Source organism: Ranitomeya variabilis, chromosome 5 (genome assembly GCF_051348905.1).
Source record: "Ranitomeya variabilis isolate aRanVar5 chromosome 5, aRanVar5.hap1, whole genome shotgun sequence".
NCBI classification, from domain to species: Eukaryota; Metazoa; Chordata; class Amphibia; order Anura; family Dendrobatidae; genus Ranitomeya; species Ranitomeya variabilis.
This window is the reverse complement of record NC_135236.1, coordinates 242,664,048-242,681,811: the sequence shown is the minus strand read 5'-3', so window position 1 is coordinate 242,681,811 and position 17,764 is coordinate 242,664,048. Positions and strand designations below refer to the sequence as shown.

The following is a 17,764-nucleotide window of genomic DNA, read 5'->3' as shown; positions in this document are numbered from 1 at the left end:
ATCAGGATTATTCCTCCGCACAGGATAGATCCCAAGCCTTATCTTCCTCTGCAGTCTCCACCATAGTAGATGCTGCTCAGCAAAGACATAAGTCTCAACTAGTGTTGAGCATTCCGATACCGCAAGTATCAGGTATCGGCCGATACTTGCGGTATCAGAATTCCGATACCGAGTTCCGATATTTTTGTGATATCGGAAATTGGAATCGGAAGTTCCCAGTGTATGGTTCCCAGGGTCTGAAGGAGAGGAGATTCTCCTTCAGGCCCTGGGATCCATATTCATGTAAAAAATAAAGAATTAAAATAAAAAATATGGATATACTCACCCGTCCGGCGGCCCCTGGACCTTACCGATGTAACCGGCAGCCTCCGTTCCTAAGAATGAGGAGTTTAGGACCTGCAATGATGTCGCGGCTTGTGATTGGTCGCGTGAGCGGTCACATGAGCGGTCACGCGACCAATCTCAAGCCGCGACGTCATCGCAGGTCCTAAACTCCTCATTCTTAGGAACGGAGGCTGCCGGTTACAGCGGTTACTACCAGGGCGCGTCAGAGGGTGAGTATATCCCTATTTTTCATTTTTATTCTTTATTTTACACATGAATATGGATCCCAGGGCCTGAAGGAGAGTTTCCTCTCCTTCAGACCCTGGGAACCATCCAGGATACCTTCCGATACTTGTGTCCCATTGACTTGCATTGGTATCGGGTATCGGTATCGGCGATATCCGATATTTTTCCAATATCGGCCGATACCATCCGATACCAATACCTTTGAGTATCGGAAGGTATCGCTCAACAGTAGTCTCAACATCTTCCTCAGACTCTGGCTGTGCGCATTGTTACTGCTAACACTCCAGGTTCAGCTATGGTAACTAATAATAGATGGCATCGAGCTGTCATTCCTGAGACTAAGTCCAGGATTCGCTCTACTGAGCATGCTTGTGAGGTGGCAACTAGGGTTGAGCGAAATGGATCGGACAATTTCAAAAATCGCTGACTTTCGGCAAAGTCAGGTTTCGTGAAACCCGACCCGATCCCAGTGTGGGATCGGCCATGCTCTTGGCGATCTTCGTGCCAAAGTCGCGTTTCGTATGACGCTTTCAGCGCCATTTCTCAGCCAATGAAGGTGGACGCAGAGTGTGGGAAGCGTGATTACATAGATCTCGGTCCCCACCATCTTAGAGAAGGGCATGACAGTGATTGGCTTGCTTTCTGCGGCGTCACAAGGGCTATAAAGGGGCGTGCACGCCGACCGCCATCTTACTTCTGCCGAACTGAGCATAGGGAGAGGTTGCTGCAGCTTCGTCAGAAGCAGGGATATTGTTAGGGAGGAAAGATTAACCCCCAAACCGCTTGTGCTGTAGCGATTTCCACTGTCCAATACCACCTTTTCTTTGCAGGGACAGTGGATGCTAGATTTCTGTGCATCAGCTCTGTAGCTTATAAGGCTCCCTGATAGCTGCATTGCTGTTTGTATGCCGCTGTGCAAACCAGCTGCTTTTTTAAAAGCAAAAGTCCTGTTGCTCCTTTCTGCACAGTTCTATTGTTTATTTGTCCCCACTTTTTTGTGCAGCAGTCCTTTTGATTGCTGGCTGCCATACTTGTCCTGAGATCATTGTAGGGAGATTGTTATTGCAGTACAGTCCCTTTTTTTATATGTCTTCCAGCCACTTTCTGTCACTTATATTGTGTAGTGTAATACAGTGGGCCTGTTTTTTTTTTGCAGCAATCTCCCACACATAAAAAGGGAGATTTATATTGCCACTAAGTGAATCTGGGTCAGTTCTGTTTGGCGTATATCTGCCAGTCACTTTCTGCCACTTACACTGTGTAGTGTAAGACAGTGGGCCTTATTTTTGCCGCAGTCTCCCACACCCTTTAATGGTAGATTTATATTGCCACTAAGTGCATCTGGGTCAGTTCTGTTTGGCATATATCTGCCAGTCACTTTCTGCCACTTATACTGTGTAGTGTAATACAGTGGGCCTTATTTTTGCCGCAGTCTCCCACACATAAAAAGGGAGATTTATATTGCCAGTAAGTGCATCTGGGTCAGTTCTGTTTGGCGTATATCTGCCAGTCACTTTCTGCCACTTATACTGTGTAGTGTAATACAGTGGGCCTTATTTTTGCTGCAGTCTCCCACACATAAAAAGGGAGATTTATATTGCCACTAAGTGAATCTGGGTCAGTTCTGTTTGGCGTATATCTGCCAGTCACTTTCTACCACTTATACTGTGTAGTGTAATACAGTGGGCCTTATTTTTGCCGCAGTCTCTCACACATAAAAAGGGAGAGTTAAATTCTCAACAAGTTTACATACACCTTCTACCTTGCTTTACAGTACCTTATAACAGTTGATAGTTTGTTTACACTTTCCCAAAAATGAGGAAGTCTGGTGGAAGAGGCCGTGGGTGGTCATTGCCAGCTGGTAATGATGGTGGTGGTGGTGGAGGAGCATCTGGTGGTAGTGGGAAAAGCAAAATAGCACCTAAGGCTCGAGTTGTTGAGCCAGCATCATCGTCTGGCTACACAAGGCCTCGAAGGCTCCCTTTTCTGGGAGTAGGAAAACTGCTTTTAAAGCCGGAGCAGCAGGAAAAGGTTTTGGATTTCCTTGCTGACTCAGCCTCTAGCTCTTTCGCCTCCTCTTCTGAAAGTTCCAAATTTAAAAGCAGAGAGTCGTCAGTGGATGCTCACGGTCAGGAACAAGTCGCTTCCTTGTGTCCTTCACCCAAAGCAAAAGTGAAGGATGCGGCAGGTGACACTACAGTTTACTCCATGGAGCTCTTTACACATACCGTGCCAGGGTTAGAAAGGGAAATAGTTCACAGCCCATTACAAGATGAATTGGACATGGAGTGCACAGATGCACAGCCACAGCTAGATTTTTATGCTGTTCCATTGACTCAGATCACAACATTGCCCTCGCAGTGTACTCAGCCAGAATCTGACCCTGATGAGACTATGGTGCCCCTTCCCGAATGCTGTAGCACCTTACACGGTGACACAGAGGAAGGTGCACAGAACATTGAAGAGGAGGTGATAGATGACCCAGTTGTAGACCCAGATTGGCAGCCATTGGGGGAACAGGGTGCCGCTGGCAGTAGCTCTGAAGGGGAGGAGGATGAGCCGCAGCAGGCATCAACATCGCAACAGCTTTCATCTGGCAGGCCCGTATCAGGCCAAAAACATGTGTCAAAAACAAAACCAGTTTTAGGACAGCGTGGCCATCCCGTGAAAGCAGCACAGCGTGCAATGCCTGAAAAGGTATTCGATAGTAGGAAGAGTGCAGTGTGGCAATTTTTTAACCAAGATCCGAATGATCAGTGCAAAGTTATCTGTAAGAAATGCTCAAAGACCTTTAGCAGAGGGCAGAATGTCAAAAATTTAAATACAACGTGCATGCGTAGACATTTAACCAGCATGCACTTGCAAGCCTGGACTAACTACCAAACGTCCTGTACTGTTGGTGCACCTGCTCAGAATGAATGTAGTCAGCAACGATATATTGATTCCATCACTGTAAGCCCACCGGTTAGGACACCACCAGCAGCAAATGTGGAGGTATCGTCGCAAGGCCAAAGCAGTCAGGGAATCACAACGTTTTTGGTAGGAAACACTGTATGTAGGTCAACATCGAGAATACCATCACTAACCCTCTCTCAATCCGCCATGTCCACCACCACCGCTTGTTCCACCATATGCACCTCTCCAGTCCAGCTCACCCTACAAGAGACTCTCGTTAGGAAAAGAAAGTACTCACCCTCTCATCCGCGTACACAGGGTTTGAACGCCCACATTGCTAGACTAATCTCGTTAGAAATTATGCCCTACCGATTGGTTGAAAGCGAAGCTTTCAAAGCCCTGATGGCCTACGCAGTACCACGCTATGACCTACCCAGTCGACACTTCTTTGCAAGAAAAGCCATCCCAGCCCTCCACCAGCATGTCAAAGACCGCATTGTCCATGCACTCAGGCAATCAGTCAGTAGAAAGGTGCACCTCACAACAGATGCATGGGCCAGTAGGCATGGCAGGGACGTTAGGTGTCCATCACGGCACACTGGGTTAATGTGGTGGATGCAGGGTGTTATGATCCTAGTGGTAGAGGATCTCAGGAGTTTCGGCTAAGTCTGCAAACACAAAACCCAGCTCATAGGGAGGTGGTAGCTTGGCTGACCGCAAACCTGATCCTAGCCCACAACTAAAAGCAGCCGGGGAACGTGCCTACGTTGATTCTAGACGTCTCGCACCAGCCGGAGAACTAACTAACCCTTTCAGAGAAAATAAGACCTCACTTGCCTCAAGAGAAAAGTACCCCAAAGTTATAATACAAGCCCCCAACAAATAATAACGGTGAGGTAAGAAGAAAAGACAAACGTAAGAATGAACTAGATTTAGCAAAGAGAGGCCCACTAAATAATAGCAGAAAATAGGAAGCGGACTTATGCGGTCAGCAAAAACCCTATAAAAATATCCACGCTGAATTTCCAAGAACCCCCGCACTGACTAACGGTGTGGGGGGAGAATATCAGCCCCCTAGAGCTTCCGGCAAAATCAGGAATCACATTTTGAACAAGCTGGACTAAAATGAGAGCAATGCAAATAAACAAAAATAAGAAAGCAGAACTTAGCTTATCTTGCAAAAATCAGGAGCCCGGAAGACAGGAGAAAAGAGACATGGACTGATTACATCGATTCCAGGCACTAGACTGAGAATCCAGGAAGTCTAAATAGGAACACCCAAGGCCTAACGAACCAGGTGGGTACCAACCTGGGGAAAGACACTCAAAGTGCCATGCCGCTAGTGACCACAAGAGGGAGCCAAGAAATATAGTTCACAACAGTACCCCCCCTTTAAGGAGGGGTCACCGAACCCTCACCAAGACCACCAGGGCGATCAGGATGAGCAGCGTGAAAGGCACGAACCAAATCGGCCCCATGAACATCAGAGGCGACCACCCAGGAATTATCCTCCTGACCATAGCCCTTCCATTTGACCAGATACTGAAGCCTCCGTCTAGAGAGACGAGAATCCAAGATCTTCTCCACCACGTACTCCAACTTGCCCTCAACCAACACCGGAGCGGGAGGCTCAACAGCAGGAACCACAGGTACAACGTACCGCCGTAACAAAGACCTATGGAACACATTGTGAATGGCAAACGACACCGGAAGATCCAAACGAAAAGACACCGGGTTAAGGACTTCCAACATTTTATAAGGACCAATAAAGCGAGGCTTAAACTTAGGAGAGGAAACCTTCAGAGGGACATACCGAGAAGACAACCAAACCAAATCCCCAACACGAAGTCGGGGACCCACACCGCGGCGGCGGTTGGCAAAACGCTGAGCCTTCTCCTGTGACAACTTCAAGTTGTCCACCACATGATTCCAAATCCGCTGCAACCTATCAACCACGGAATCCACCCCAGGACAGTCAGAAGGCTCAACATGACCCGAGGAAAAACGAGGATGAAAACCAGAGTTGCAGAAAAATGGCGAAACCAAAGTAGCGGAACTAGCCCGATTATTGAGGGCAAACTCAGCCAATGGCAAGAAGGTCACCCAATCATCCTGATATGCAGAAACAAAACATCTCAAATAAGCCTCCAGCGTCTGATTAGTTTGCTCCGTTTGGCCATTAGTCTGAGGATGAAAGGCAGATGAGAACGATAAATCAATGCCCATCTTAGCACAAAAAGATCGCCAGAATCTGGACACAAACTGGGATCCTCTGTCAGACACGATATTCTCAGGAATGCCGTGCAAACGAACCACATTCTGAAAGAACAAAGGAACCAGATCGGAAGAGGAAGGCAACTTAGGCAAGGGCACCAAATAAACCATCTTGGAAAAACGATCACACACCACCCATATGACAGACATTCCTTGAGACACCGGAAGATCTGAAATGAAATCCATGGAAATGTGTGTCCAAGGCCTCTTCGGGACGGGCAAGGGCAAAAGCAACCCGCTGGCACGAGAACAGCAAGGCTTAGCCCGAGCACAAGTCCCACAGGACTGCACAAAAGACCGCACATCCCGCGACAAGGAAGGCCACCAAAAGGACCTAGCCACCAAATCTCTGGTACCAAAAATCCCAGGATGCCCTGCCAACACTGAGGAATGAACCTCGGAAATAACTCTGCTGGTCCATTTATCAGGAACAAACAGTCTATCAGGTGGGCAAGGGTCAGGTCTACCAGCCTGAAATCTCTGCAACACACGTCGCAAATCAGGAGAAATGGCAGACAAGATTACTCCCTCCTTAAGAATACCAGCCGGCTCTGAGACTCCAGGAGAGTCAGGCACAAAGCTCCTAGAAAGAGCATCAGCCTTCACATTCTTCGAACCAGGCAGGTAAGAGACCACAAAGTCAAAACGGGAGAAAAACAATGACCAACGAGCCTGTCTAGGATTCAGGCGCTTAGCAGACTCGAGATACATCAGATTTTTGGATCAGTCAAGACCACCACACGATGCTTAGCTCCCTCGAGCCAATGACGCCACTCCTCAAATGCCCACTTCATAGCCAACAACTCCCGATTACCAACATCATAGTTCCGCTCAGCAGGCGAAAATTTCCTAGAAAAAAAAGCACATGGTCTCATCACAGAGCAACCAGAGCCTTTCTGCGACAAAACAGCCCCTGCACCGATCTCAGAAGCATCCACTTCAACCTGAAAGGGAAGTGAGACATCAGGCTGGCACAAAACAGGCACCGAAGTAAACCGGCGCTTCAGCTCCCAGAAAGCCTCCACGGCTGCAGGAGCCCAATTAGCAACATCAGAACTAGTGTTGAGCATTCCGATACCGCAAGTATCGGGTATCGGCCGATACTTGCGGGTATCGGAATTCCGATACCGAGATCCGATACTTTTGTGGTATCGGGTATCGGTATCGAAACAACATTAATGTGTAAAAGAAAGAATTAAAATAAAAAATATTGCTATACTCACCTCTCCGACGCAGCCTGCACCTTACCGAGGGAACCGGCAGCGTTCTTTGCTTAAAATGCGCGCGTCTCCTGCCTCCCGTGACGTCACGGCTTGTGATTGGTCACGTCGCCCATGTGACCGCGACGCGACCAATCACAACGCCGGAACGTAATTTTAAAATACTGAAGGACCTAAAATTACGTCACGGCTTGCTGTGATTGGTCGCGTCGCGGCCACATGGGCGGCGCGCGACCAATCACAAGCCGGGACTTCACGTAAGGAAGTTAAAGCGCGAATTTTAAGCAAACAACGCTGCCGGTTCCCTTGGTAAGGTGCAGGCTGCGTCGGAGAGGTAAGTATAGCAAAATTTTTTATTTTAATTCTTTATTTTACACATTAATATGGTTCCCAGGGCCTGAAGGAGAGTTTCCTCTCCTTCAGACCCTGGGAACCATCAGGAATACCGTCCGATACATGAGTCCCATTGACTTGTATTGGTATCGGGTATCGGTATCGGATTAGATCCGATACTTTGCCGGTATCGGCCGATACTTTCCGATACCGATACTTTCAAGTATCGGACGGTATCGCTCAACACTAATCAGAACCCTTCTTGGTCATATCCGTCAAAGGTTTAACAACGCTAGAAAAGTTAGCAATAAAACGACGGTAGAAATTAGCAAAACCCAAGAACTTCTGAAGACTCTTAACAGACGTGGGTTGAGTCCAATCATGAATAGCTCGGACCTTGACTGGGTCCATCTCCACAGTAGAAGGGGAGAAAATAAAACCCAAAAAGGAAACCCTCTGCACTCCAAAGAGACACTTCGAGCCCTTCACAAACAAAGCATTATCACGCAAAACCTGAAACACCATCCGGACCTGCTTTACATGAGAATCCCAATCATCAGAAAACACCAGAATATCATCCAGATAAACAATCATAAATTTATCTAGATACTTCCGGAAGATGTCATGCATAAAGGACTGAAACACTGAAGGAGCATTAGAGAGCCCAAAAGGCATCACCAAGTACTCAAAATGACCTTCGGGCGTATTAAACGCAGTTTTCCATTCATCTCCCTGCTTAATGCGCACAAGGTTGTATGCACCACGAAGATCTATCTTGGTGAACCAACTGGCACCCTTAATCCGAGCAAACAAGTCTGACAATAGTGGCAAAGGATACTGAAATTTAACCGTGATTTTATTCAGAAGCCGATAGTCTATACAAGGTCTCAAAGACCCGTCTTTCTTGGCCACAAAAAAGAATCCCGCACCCAGAGGGGAAGAGGATGGACGAATATGTCCCTTCTCCAAAGACTCCTTTATATAAGAACGCATTGCGGCATGCTCAGGTACAGACAGATTAAATAATCGTCCCTTAGGAAATTTACTACCAGGAATCAAATCTATAGCGCAGTCACAGTCTCTATGAGGAGGAAGAGCACTGGACCTGGACTCACTGAATACATCCTGATAGTCCAACAAATACTCAGGAACTTTAGAAGGAGTAGAAGAAGCAATAGACACAGACGGGGAATCGCAATGAATTCCCTGACAACCCCAACTTGACACAGACATAGCCTTCCAATCCAAAACTGGATTATGGGTCTGTAACCATGGTAGACCCAAAACGACCAAATCATGCATCTTATGCAGTACAAGAAAACGAATCACCTCCCGATGTTCAGGAGTCATGCACATGGTCACTTGTGTCCAATACTGCGGTCTATTCTCCGCCAATGGCGTAGCATCAATTCCTCTAAGAGGAATAGGATTTTCCAAAGGCTCAAGGACAAAACCACAGCGCTTGGCAAACGACAAGTCCATAAGACTCCGGGCAGCACCTGAAACCACAAATGCCATAACAGGGTAGGAAGACAATGAGCAAATTAAAGTCACAGACAAAATAAACTTAGGATGCAAATTACCAATGGCGACAGGACTAACAACCTTTGTTAGGCGTTTAGAGCATGCTGAGATAACATGTGTAGAGTCACCACAGTAAAAACACAACCCATTCTGACGTCTATGATTTTGCCGTTCGGTTCTAGTCTGAATTCTATCACATTGCATTGAGTCAGGTGTCTGTTCAGACAACACCGCCAGTGGATTAGCGGATTTGCGCTCCCGCAAACGCCGATCAACCTGAATGGCCAGAGCCATAGAATCACTCAGACTGGTAGGAAAGGGAAAACCCACCATCACATTCTTAATGGCTTCAGAAAGGCCATTTCTGAAATTTGCGGCCAGAGCACACTCATTCCACTGAGTAAGCACGGACCATTTACGAAATTTTTGGCAATACACTTCAGCTTCATCCTGGCCCTGAGACATAGCCAGCAGCGTTTTTTCCGCCTGAATTTCAAGATTGGGCTCCTCATAAAGCAATCCGAGCGCCAGAAAAAATGCATCAATATTTGCCAATGCCGGATCTCCTGGCGCCAATGAGAAAGCCCAATCCTGAGGGTCGCCACGCAAGAAGGAGACAACAATTTTAACTTGCTGAGCTGAATCTCCAGACGAACGAGGTCTCAAAGATAGAAACAATTTACAATTATTCCTAAAATTCCTAAATTTAAATCGATCTCCAGAGAACAGCTCAGGAATAGGTATCTTAGGCTCTGACATAGGACTGCTAGTAACAAAATCCTGAATGCCCTGCACTCGTGCAGCAAGCTGATCCACACTAGTAATCAGAGTCTGAACATTCATGTCTGCAGCAGAGCTTCAAGCCACTCAGAGAAAAAGGGGAAGAAGAAAAAAAAAAAAAAACTCAGACTTTTCTTTTAATCCCGCTTCTGCAATGCATTAAATATTCACTTTTTGGCCTGGAATACTGTTATGATCCTAGTGGTAGAGGATCTCAGGAGTTTCGGCTAAGTCTGCAAACACAAAACCCAGCTCATAGGGATGTGGTAGCTTGGCTGACCGCAAACCTGATCCTAGCCCACAACTAAAAGCAGCCGGGGAACGTGCCTACGTTGATTCTAGACGTCTCGCACCAGCCGGAGAACTAACTAACCCTTTCAGAGAAAATAAGACCTCACTTGCCTCAAGAGAAAAGTACCCCAAAGTTATAATACAAGCCCCCAACAAATAAAAACGGTGAGGTAAGAAGAAAAGACAAACGTAAGAATGAACTAGATTTAGCAAAGAGAGGCCCACTAAATAATAGCAGAAAATAGGAAGCGGACTTATGCGGTCAGCAAAAACCCTATAAAAATATCCACGCTGAATATCCAAGAACCCCCGCACCGACTAACGGTGTGGGGGGAGAATATCAGCCCCCTAGAGCTTCCAGCAAAATCAGGAATCACATTTTGAACAAGCTGGACTAAAATGAGAGCAATGCAAATAAACAAAAATAAGAAAGCAGAACTTAGCTTATCTTGCAAAAATCAGGAGCCCAGAAGACAGGAGAAAACAGACATGGACTGATTACATCGATTCCAGGCACTAGACTGAGAATCCAGGAAGTCTAAATAGGAACACCCAAGGCCTAACGAACCAGGTGGGTACCAACCTGGGGAAAGACACTCAAAGTGCCATACCGCTAGTGACCACAAGAGGGAGCCAAGAAATATAATTCACAACAGCAGGGTCCACAGGGGACAGCCATAGTGGGACAGTTCTGCCTAGCCCAAAGTCTAGGAAAAAGTTGGTAGTAGGCGTTCGACAACCCTCCTCCTCCTCCTCCTCCACCTCCAGAAGCGAAAGCTCTTCCACAGAGCGCAGTCGCCCTACCACTCCATCCGCAGCTGCCAGTGTTGCACACGAGGTGTCCCATTATGGAACAGCTAGTGGTAAACGTCAGCAGGCTGTGTTGGAAATAAAGTGTTTGGGCGAAAACAGACACACCTACTAGTTTGGTTGGGCCTACTTACGGTGTCTACCGCTCCTTGGTGTTCTCCTGTGCTTTTCTCCTGTGCTTCAATCTTCAGGCTTTCGGCCTATATTTAGAATGTGAAACTGCATTTGGCCTACTAGTTTGGTTGGGCCTACTTACGGTGTCTGCCGCTCCTTGGTGTTCTCCTGTGCTTTTCTCCTGTGCTTCAATCTTTAGGCTTTCAGCCTATATTTAGAATATGAAACTGCATTTGGCCTACTAGTTTGGTTGGGCCCTACTAACGGTGTCTGCCGCTCCATGGTGTTCTCATCCACTGATCAAAGCTGAGCTTCAATCTTCAGGCTTTCGCCTGTATTTAGAATATGAAACTGCATTTGGCCTACTAGTTTGGTTGGGCCTACTTACGGTGTCTGCCGCTCCTTGGTGTTCTCCTGTGCTTTTCTCCTGTGCTTCAATCTTCAGGCTTTCAGCCTATATTTAGAATATGAAACTGCATTTGGCCTACTAGTTTGGTTGGGCCTACTTACGGTGTCTGCCGCTCCTTGGTGTTCTCCTGTGCTTTTCTCCTGTGCTTCAATGTTCCAGCTTTCGGCCTATATTTAGAATATGAAACTGCATTTGGCCTACTAGTTTGGTTGGGCCCTACTAACGGTATCTGCCGCTCCTTGGTGTTCTCCACTGATCAAAGCTGAGCTTCAATCTTCAGGCTTGCAGCCTGTATTTAGAATATGAAACTGCATTTGGCCTACTAGTTTGGTTGGGCCCTACTAACGGTGTCTGCCGCTCCATGGTGTTCTCATCCACTGATCAAAGCTGAGCTTCAATCTTCAGGCTTTCGCCTGTATTTAGAATATGAAACTGCATTTGGCCTACTAGTTTGGTTGGGCCTACTTACGGTGTCTGCCGCTCCTTGGTGTTCTCCTGTGCTTTTCTCCTGTGCTTCAATCTTCAGGCTTTCAGCCTATATTTAGAATATGAAACTGCATTTGGCCTACTAGTTTGGTTGGGCCTACTTACGGTGTCTGCCGCTCCTTGGTGTTCTCCTGTGCTTTTCTCCTGTGCTTCAATGTTCCAGCTTTCGGCCTATATTTAGAATATGAAACTGGATTTGGCCTACTAGTTTGGTTGGGCCCTACTAACGGTATCTGCCGCTCCTTGGTGTTCTCCACTGATCAAAGCTGAGCTTCAATCTTCAGGCTTGCAGCCTGTATTTAGAATATGAAACTGCATTTGGCCTACTAGTTTGTTTGGGCCCTACTAACGGTGTCTGACGCTCCTTGGTGTTCTCCTCCACTGATCAAAGCTGAGCTTCAATCTTCAGGCTTTCAGCCTGTATAACATATTAAACTGCAGTTGGCCTACTTGTTTGGTTGGGCCTACTAACGGTGTCTGCCACTGCTTGTTGTTCTCCTCCACTGAACAAAGCAGTGCCGCCTGATTACTCCTGTTAACAATTTTGAACTTTATTTGGCCCAATTTATTATTTGGGCCTACTAACTGTGTCTGGCTGTCTGCCACTCATTACAGTTGTCCTCCACTGACCAAAGCAGTGCCGCCTGTTTAGTCCTGTTACCAATTTTGAACTGCATTTAGCCTACTTTATTCTTTGGTCCTATATCTGTGTTTCCTCCTCATCCTGCCCATTGCCCAGCCACTGCTACATGAGTCTGCTGGTACATTGACCCAGAGCACTACATTCCCCTTGCACTCTACACAGCCAGTATCTGACCCTGCTGAAAGTCTGGTTCCCCTTCCCGCATACTATACCACCTTACACAGGGTCAAAGAGGAAGGTGCAGATGAAAGTGCAGGTTCCTTCATCAGGTGGGGGCATACTCATTGGCGACGTCACTGGCACAGGGCCCCTCATAGTACGCAAAAGTGTCTCTGCTGGTGGGAGGCGCCCCGCCATCAAACACCGCCGTACTTTGAGGGGCTCTGTGCCAGTGCCAATGCGAATGAGTGGGCCCCCCCTGCTTGCTCAGGATCACAGCACTTGCAAAGTTGAAATACTTACCTCTCCCTGCTCCACCGCCGTGACGTAGTCCGCGTTTCCTGGGCCCACGAAAAACTTGAGCCAGCCCTACCCCCCACAACTTTAGCCAAATGACCCCCAATTTTCAATGCCTAACTATTATTGTAAGGTAAATTAAGATTGACAAGCTTAAGTAACAAGAATTGATGTTTTGGGCATTAAAATGGGCACTGTAGGTGTTTTCCTGTCCTCCACTCAATGCCGACTTTGCTTCCCCTTTGACTTGCATTGGGTTTCGTGTTTCAGTCGGATCCCCGACTTTTCGCAATAATCGTCTGATTTCACCTGACCCGACTTTTGAGAAAGTCGGGTTTCGCAAAACCCGACTCAATCCTAAAAAAGTAAAAGTCGCTCAACTCTAGTGGCAACCTCTTATTGGTGGTCAGTTGTCAGCTGTTCAGGTCCTGTGCCAGCTCCAGATTGTCCCGAGAGCAAGGTCCTGTCTGATTGGCACAGTCTGTAAAAGCATGTTTGGTGCAACCGTCGGTGTGCTAAGATCATTTATGGTATATGTGTGTGGAACACTACAGTAGTGTGGCCTTGTTTGTGTGTGCTCAGGGCAGGTGTATAGCCTTTAGAATTTCGGCACCTCCGGAGAGGACTTTGTGTGTGTGCATACGCTGTGACCATGTCCACTACCTGTTTTCTTGCCCCTGAGAGGGTTGAGTTCACCTGTGAAGTAACAGGAGATTTCACATAGCGCCCTTTTCACTAGCGTGGCATCTAGCTGCGCCGTACTTTCTAGGGACAGCTGTATTTCTGTGAAGCTAACGGAGTTGGGTAGTGTCTATTCACATAGAGTGACATTTAACCCTGTGTGTTTTCAAGATCGCTTTCCCCCATTGTTGACTCGCTGCAGTTTTTCATTTCCGCACGTTGGTCCCCGGGGTTGCGATCGCACTTAATCTTAATTTATATTTAATGCGATCCTCCGACCCTAACATGTTATTTTTCTGTTGCAGTAGCCATATTAGAGCTTGTTTTTGCAGTACATGTTGTATAATTGTATACTTTTTTTAGATTAATGGATAAGTAATTCAGAACTTATTAAGAAAGTTTCTGTAACTTTATTTATTTTTCTTTTGAGAGTTATGTGAGGACTTGTTTTCTGCATGACGAGCTATCATCTTTTGGGGTACATAAAATGTTGTGATCATTTTTTATGAAATGCAGAAAAATGGCATAACACATTTACATTTCCTTCAGTATTCATTCATCACAATTTGTTGTTCATTTCCAGCATTTTTAAATACTTTTCAAGGAAACATAATAGTAATAGACAATATTCAATCACCATATTTACTACAGTGGGCTCAATTCAGCAGATTCGGTGTAGACCATCAGGATCTCTTTGATCCAGCACACAAGAGCAAAAGGCTTAGACATTGTTCAGAGGATCAGAGCACAATAACAATCTTGCTGATATATTATTATTTTATTATTATTTATTTATTATTTATTTATATAGCACCATTAATTTCATGGTGCTGTACACGAGAAGGGGTTACATCAAAATACAAGTATCACTTACAGTAAACAAAACTAACAATGACATACTGGTACAGAGGGAAGAGGACCCTGCCCTTGCGGGCTTACATTCTACAGAATTATGGGGAAAGAGACAGTAGGTTGAGGGTTGCAGTAGCTCCGATGGTGTTGAGGTGGCCTTGTGGTCATTATAAACAATATGATTGACAAAATCTTAAGGGAATGTGCACACATTGAGGATTTGCCTCTGGAATTTTTTGTGCGGATTCTGCATCTCTGGCAGAAAAAGCAGGTGCGGATTTGATGCGTTTTTTTATGCGAATTTTGTTCGGATTTACTGCGGATTTTGTGCGGATTTCATGCGTTTTTTTTCCCCTGCGGATTTCTATAATGGAATGGGTACAAAAACGCTGCAGATTCGCACAAATAAATGACATGCTTCATCTTTTAATCCGCAGCGTTTTTGGGGCAGAATTTTCCACACCATTAGCACAGCATTTTTTTTTCCATTGATTTACATTGTACTGTAAATCACTTGCGGATCTGCAGCGTATCTGCGTGGAAAAAAACGCTGCGGATCCGAAGTAAATCCGCAACATGTGCACATAGCCTAATAGTCTCAAAAGCTTGCTTTAAAACATCACTTATTTTATTTTTGTTAGCCATTAAAGGTATCATAGCTACAAGATTATTTTGTTGCTCCCTCTGACAACAATCAATCTTTGTTCAGCAGAAAATGGGTGGAAAGTGGAAACAGAATTAGTAGAGGCCAAAACGAGGTCCGAAGGCCACAGGTTGATTGCGGCTTACACATTTGTTCACAGTTTACAATTGTGCACATCAGACTGCTTGGGTGCTCAACTCAAGTACTGAGCATAATGCAAGTTAATGCAGCAGTTGAGCAATTTTCAGGGAGACCTGGACTCGATAGGCAGGAAAGAGATAAAGCAGTCACGCGACTGACGAGAGTGAGAGAATATAGCTGCGCCTCTCAGATTAAAATGAGGGACTTAATCACCTTGTGATTGTCGGCACTGCTCAGTACTCTATCGAGCACCCAAACGCTCTATCAAGTATCGAGCAGTGGCTATTGATCACCTGTCTATATTGTCCACTATATTTTTATTAACTTTCCTTTCATTTCAGAATGAATTTGAAGTTCGGGTTGGTTTATACTTGGCTTTTCCATGCAGAGCTCTGGAGATTTACATGTAAGTGGATATTCAATACATTCCAGCTAATTTATCAAAATAGCATTATCCCTCAAAATACTGAACAGAATGGCAATATTCTAATAAAAGGAGCCCCATTTCAATTATTGACTTTTGAGTATTAGCAAAACTACAATAGTTTACCTCCTGACGTATTCTATGTATGGTGTTGTGAGAGAGAGCCAGGGCCGTAGTCATGGATGAGAGTGTACTTCAACACACCCTGTTCTATCGTCACATGAATATAATGTCCCCTCTGCAGCATACCTTCTGCTTCACCTTCTGCACTGTCAGGGTCCTATCGGGCTGGCTAAAAGTCTGCTGCTGGCGTGGTTGCATATAAAGAGACAGCATCCATTTCAAACTTATAATGTAAAACTTTACTTTCCTTTGTTCTCAGCACATCCTTTTCATATACAACATCAGCATAGGGTTTCATACAGTCTAAATTTTCTACTTTCTCCGCACTTCTTTCTTCGGTCCTCAGTACGTGCCTGGGTCGTACTGCCTCTTGTGGTAACATAACATCCACCCTGTCCAGAATCACTGTTCTTGGGGGTTCCCTTGTCCATTTCGCGCCGGATCTGAGGGCATCAGCCCATGCGATGATCTGCCACATGATGAGCGACCTGCATCCCCATATTGTATAGGACCTCTATTCTCGCTTCTGCTCCACACTGCTGTCACATGCTGTACTTCTGGCCTTCCTGGGCCCTGGTTGGCTGGGCTACTCGCTTATAATGTTATGGAGCTACTGGGTACCTCAGGCTCTTAGGTCCACCCAAGCTGATCTGGCTCCCTGGCAGACTCTAACCAGAAAACAGTTCCTGCCTTATCCCCGTAAACTCCTCCTATAATCCACTATTTATTTTGTACCATCTTGCGGCCCAACTAAGGTACTACGCTGTCCTTATCTATTTATGGAAAACACTATACACAGTAGTACAACACGTTCATATAACATGAAACATTTAGAGGACACCACATACACAACTAAACAAACTTATCCTTACACAGTGCAGCAACTGGGATGTACTTAAAGAGGTAGGGGCATATACCAGTCTTTGTGACCCCCTTACAGTGTAACAGTAGAAAGTGATTAATCATTTTTTACCTGCATTGATATTTCAGTCCTTTCCTCTGTAATATCAGCATCAGGCACATTGATAAATGAAACAATCATATACAGTACAGAAAAAAGTTTGGACACACGATATCATGTAAAGATTTTTCTGTATTTTCATGACTATGAAAATTGTAAATTCACACTGACGGCATCAAAACTATGAATTAACACATGTGGAATAATATACTTAACAAAAAAGTGTGAAACAACTGAAATTATGTCTTATATTCTAGGTTCTTCAAAGTAGCCACCTTTTGCTTTGATGACTGCTTTGCACACTCTTGGCATTCTCTTGATGAGCTTCAAGTGGTAGTCACCGGAAATGGTTTTCACTTCACAGGTGTGCCCTGTCAGGTTTAATAAGTGGGATTTCTTGCCTTACAAATGGGGTTGGGACCATCAGTTGTGTTGAGCAGAGGTCTGGTGGATACACAGCTGATAGTCCTACTGAATAGACTGTTAGAATTTGTATTATGGCAAGAAATTAGCATCTAAGTAAAGAAAAGCGAGTGGCCATCATTACTTTAAGAAATGAAGGTCAGTCAGTCTGAAAAATTGGGAAAACTTTGAAAGTATCTCCAAGTGCAGTTGCAAAAACCATCAAGTGCTACAAAGAAACTGGCTCACATGAGGACCGCCCAAGGAAAGGAAGACCAAGAGTCACCTCTGCTTCTGAGGATAAGTTTATCTGAGTCACCAGCCTAAGAAATCACAGGTGAACAGCAGCTCAGATTAGAGGCCAGGTAAATGCCACACAGAGTTCTAGCAGCAGACACATCTCTACAACAACTGTTAAGGCTTGTTTCCATTTGCGAGAAACACTTCCGTGTCTCGCATGTGGAAACCAAGCTGTGGTGCCTGCACTCCAGAGTGGAGCGTGTGGCCGCATAGGAACACATGGAGCTGCATCCTCCGCTCCAAAGTGCCGGCGCCACAGCTTGGTTTCCACATGCGAGATACGGATGTGTTTCTCACAAATGGAAACAAGCCCTTAAGAGGAGACTTTGTGCAGCGGGCCTTCATGGTAAAATAGCTGCAAGGAAACCACTGCTAAGGACAGGCAACAAGCAGAAGAGACTTGTTTGGGCTAAAGAACACAAGGAATACTGA

The 17,764-nt window shown here is 45.7% G+C and overlaps 1 protein-coding gene across 2 annotated transcripts in view; it reads left to right on the top strand.

The window, feature by feature from the left end:
* Window positions 1-17,764, top strand: part of LOC143775604 (dual oxidase 1-like) — a 325,016-nt gene that overhangs the window by 6,667 nt on the left and 300,585 nt on the right. For both annotated transcript variants that reach the window (XM_077263942.1, XM_077263940.1), the window contains one exon: window positions 15,464-15,528. In XM_077263942.1, the coding sequence (XP_077120057.1) occupies window positions 15,465-15,528 (64 nt within the window). In that variant the 5' untranslated portion in view covers window position 15,464. The remainder of the gene's footprint in view (window positions 1-15,463; window positions 15,529-17,764) is intronic.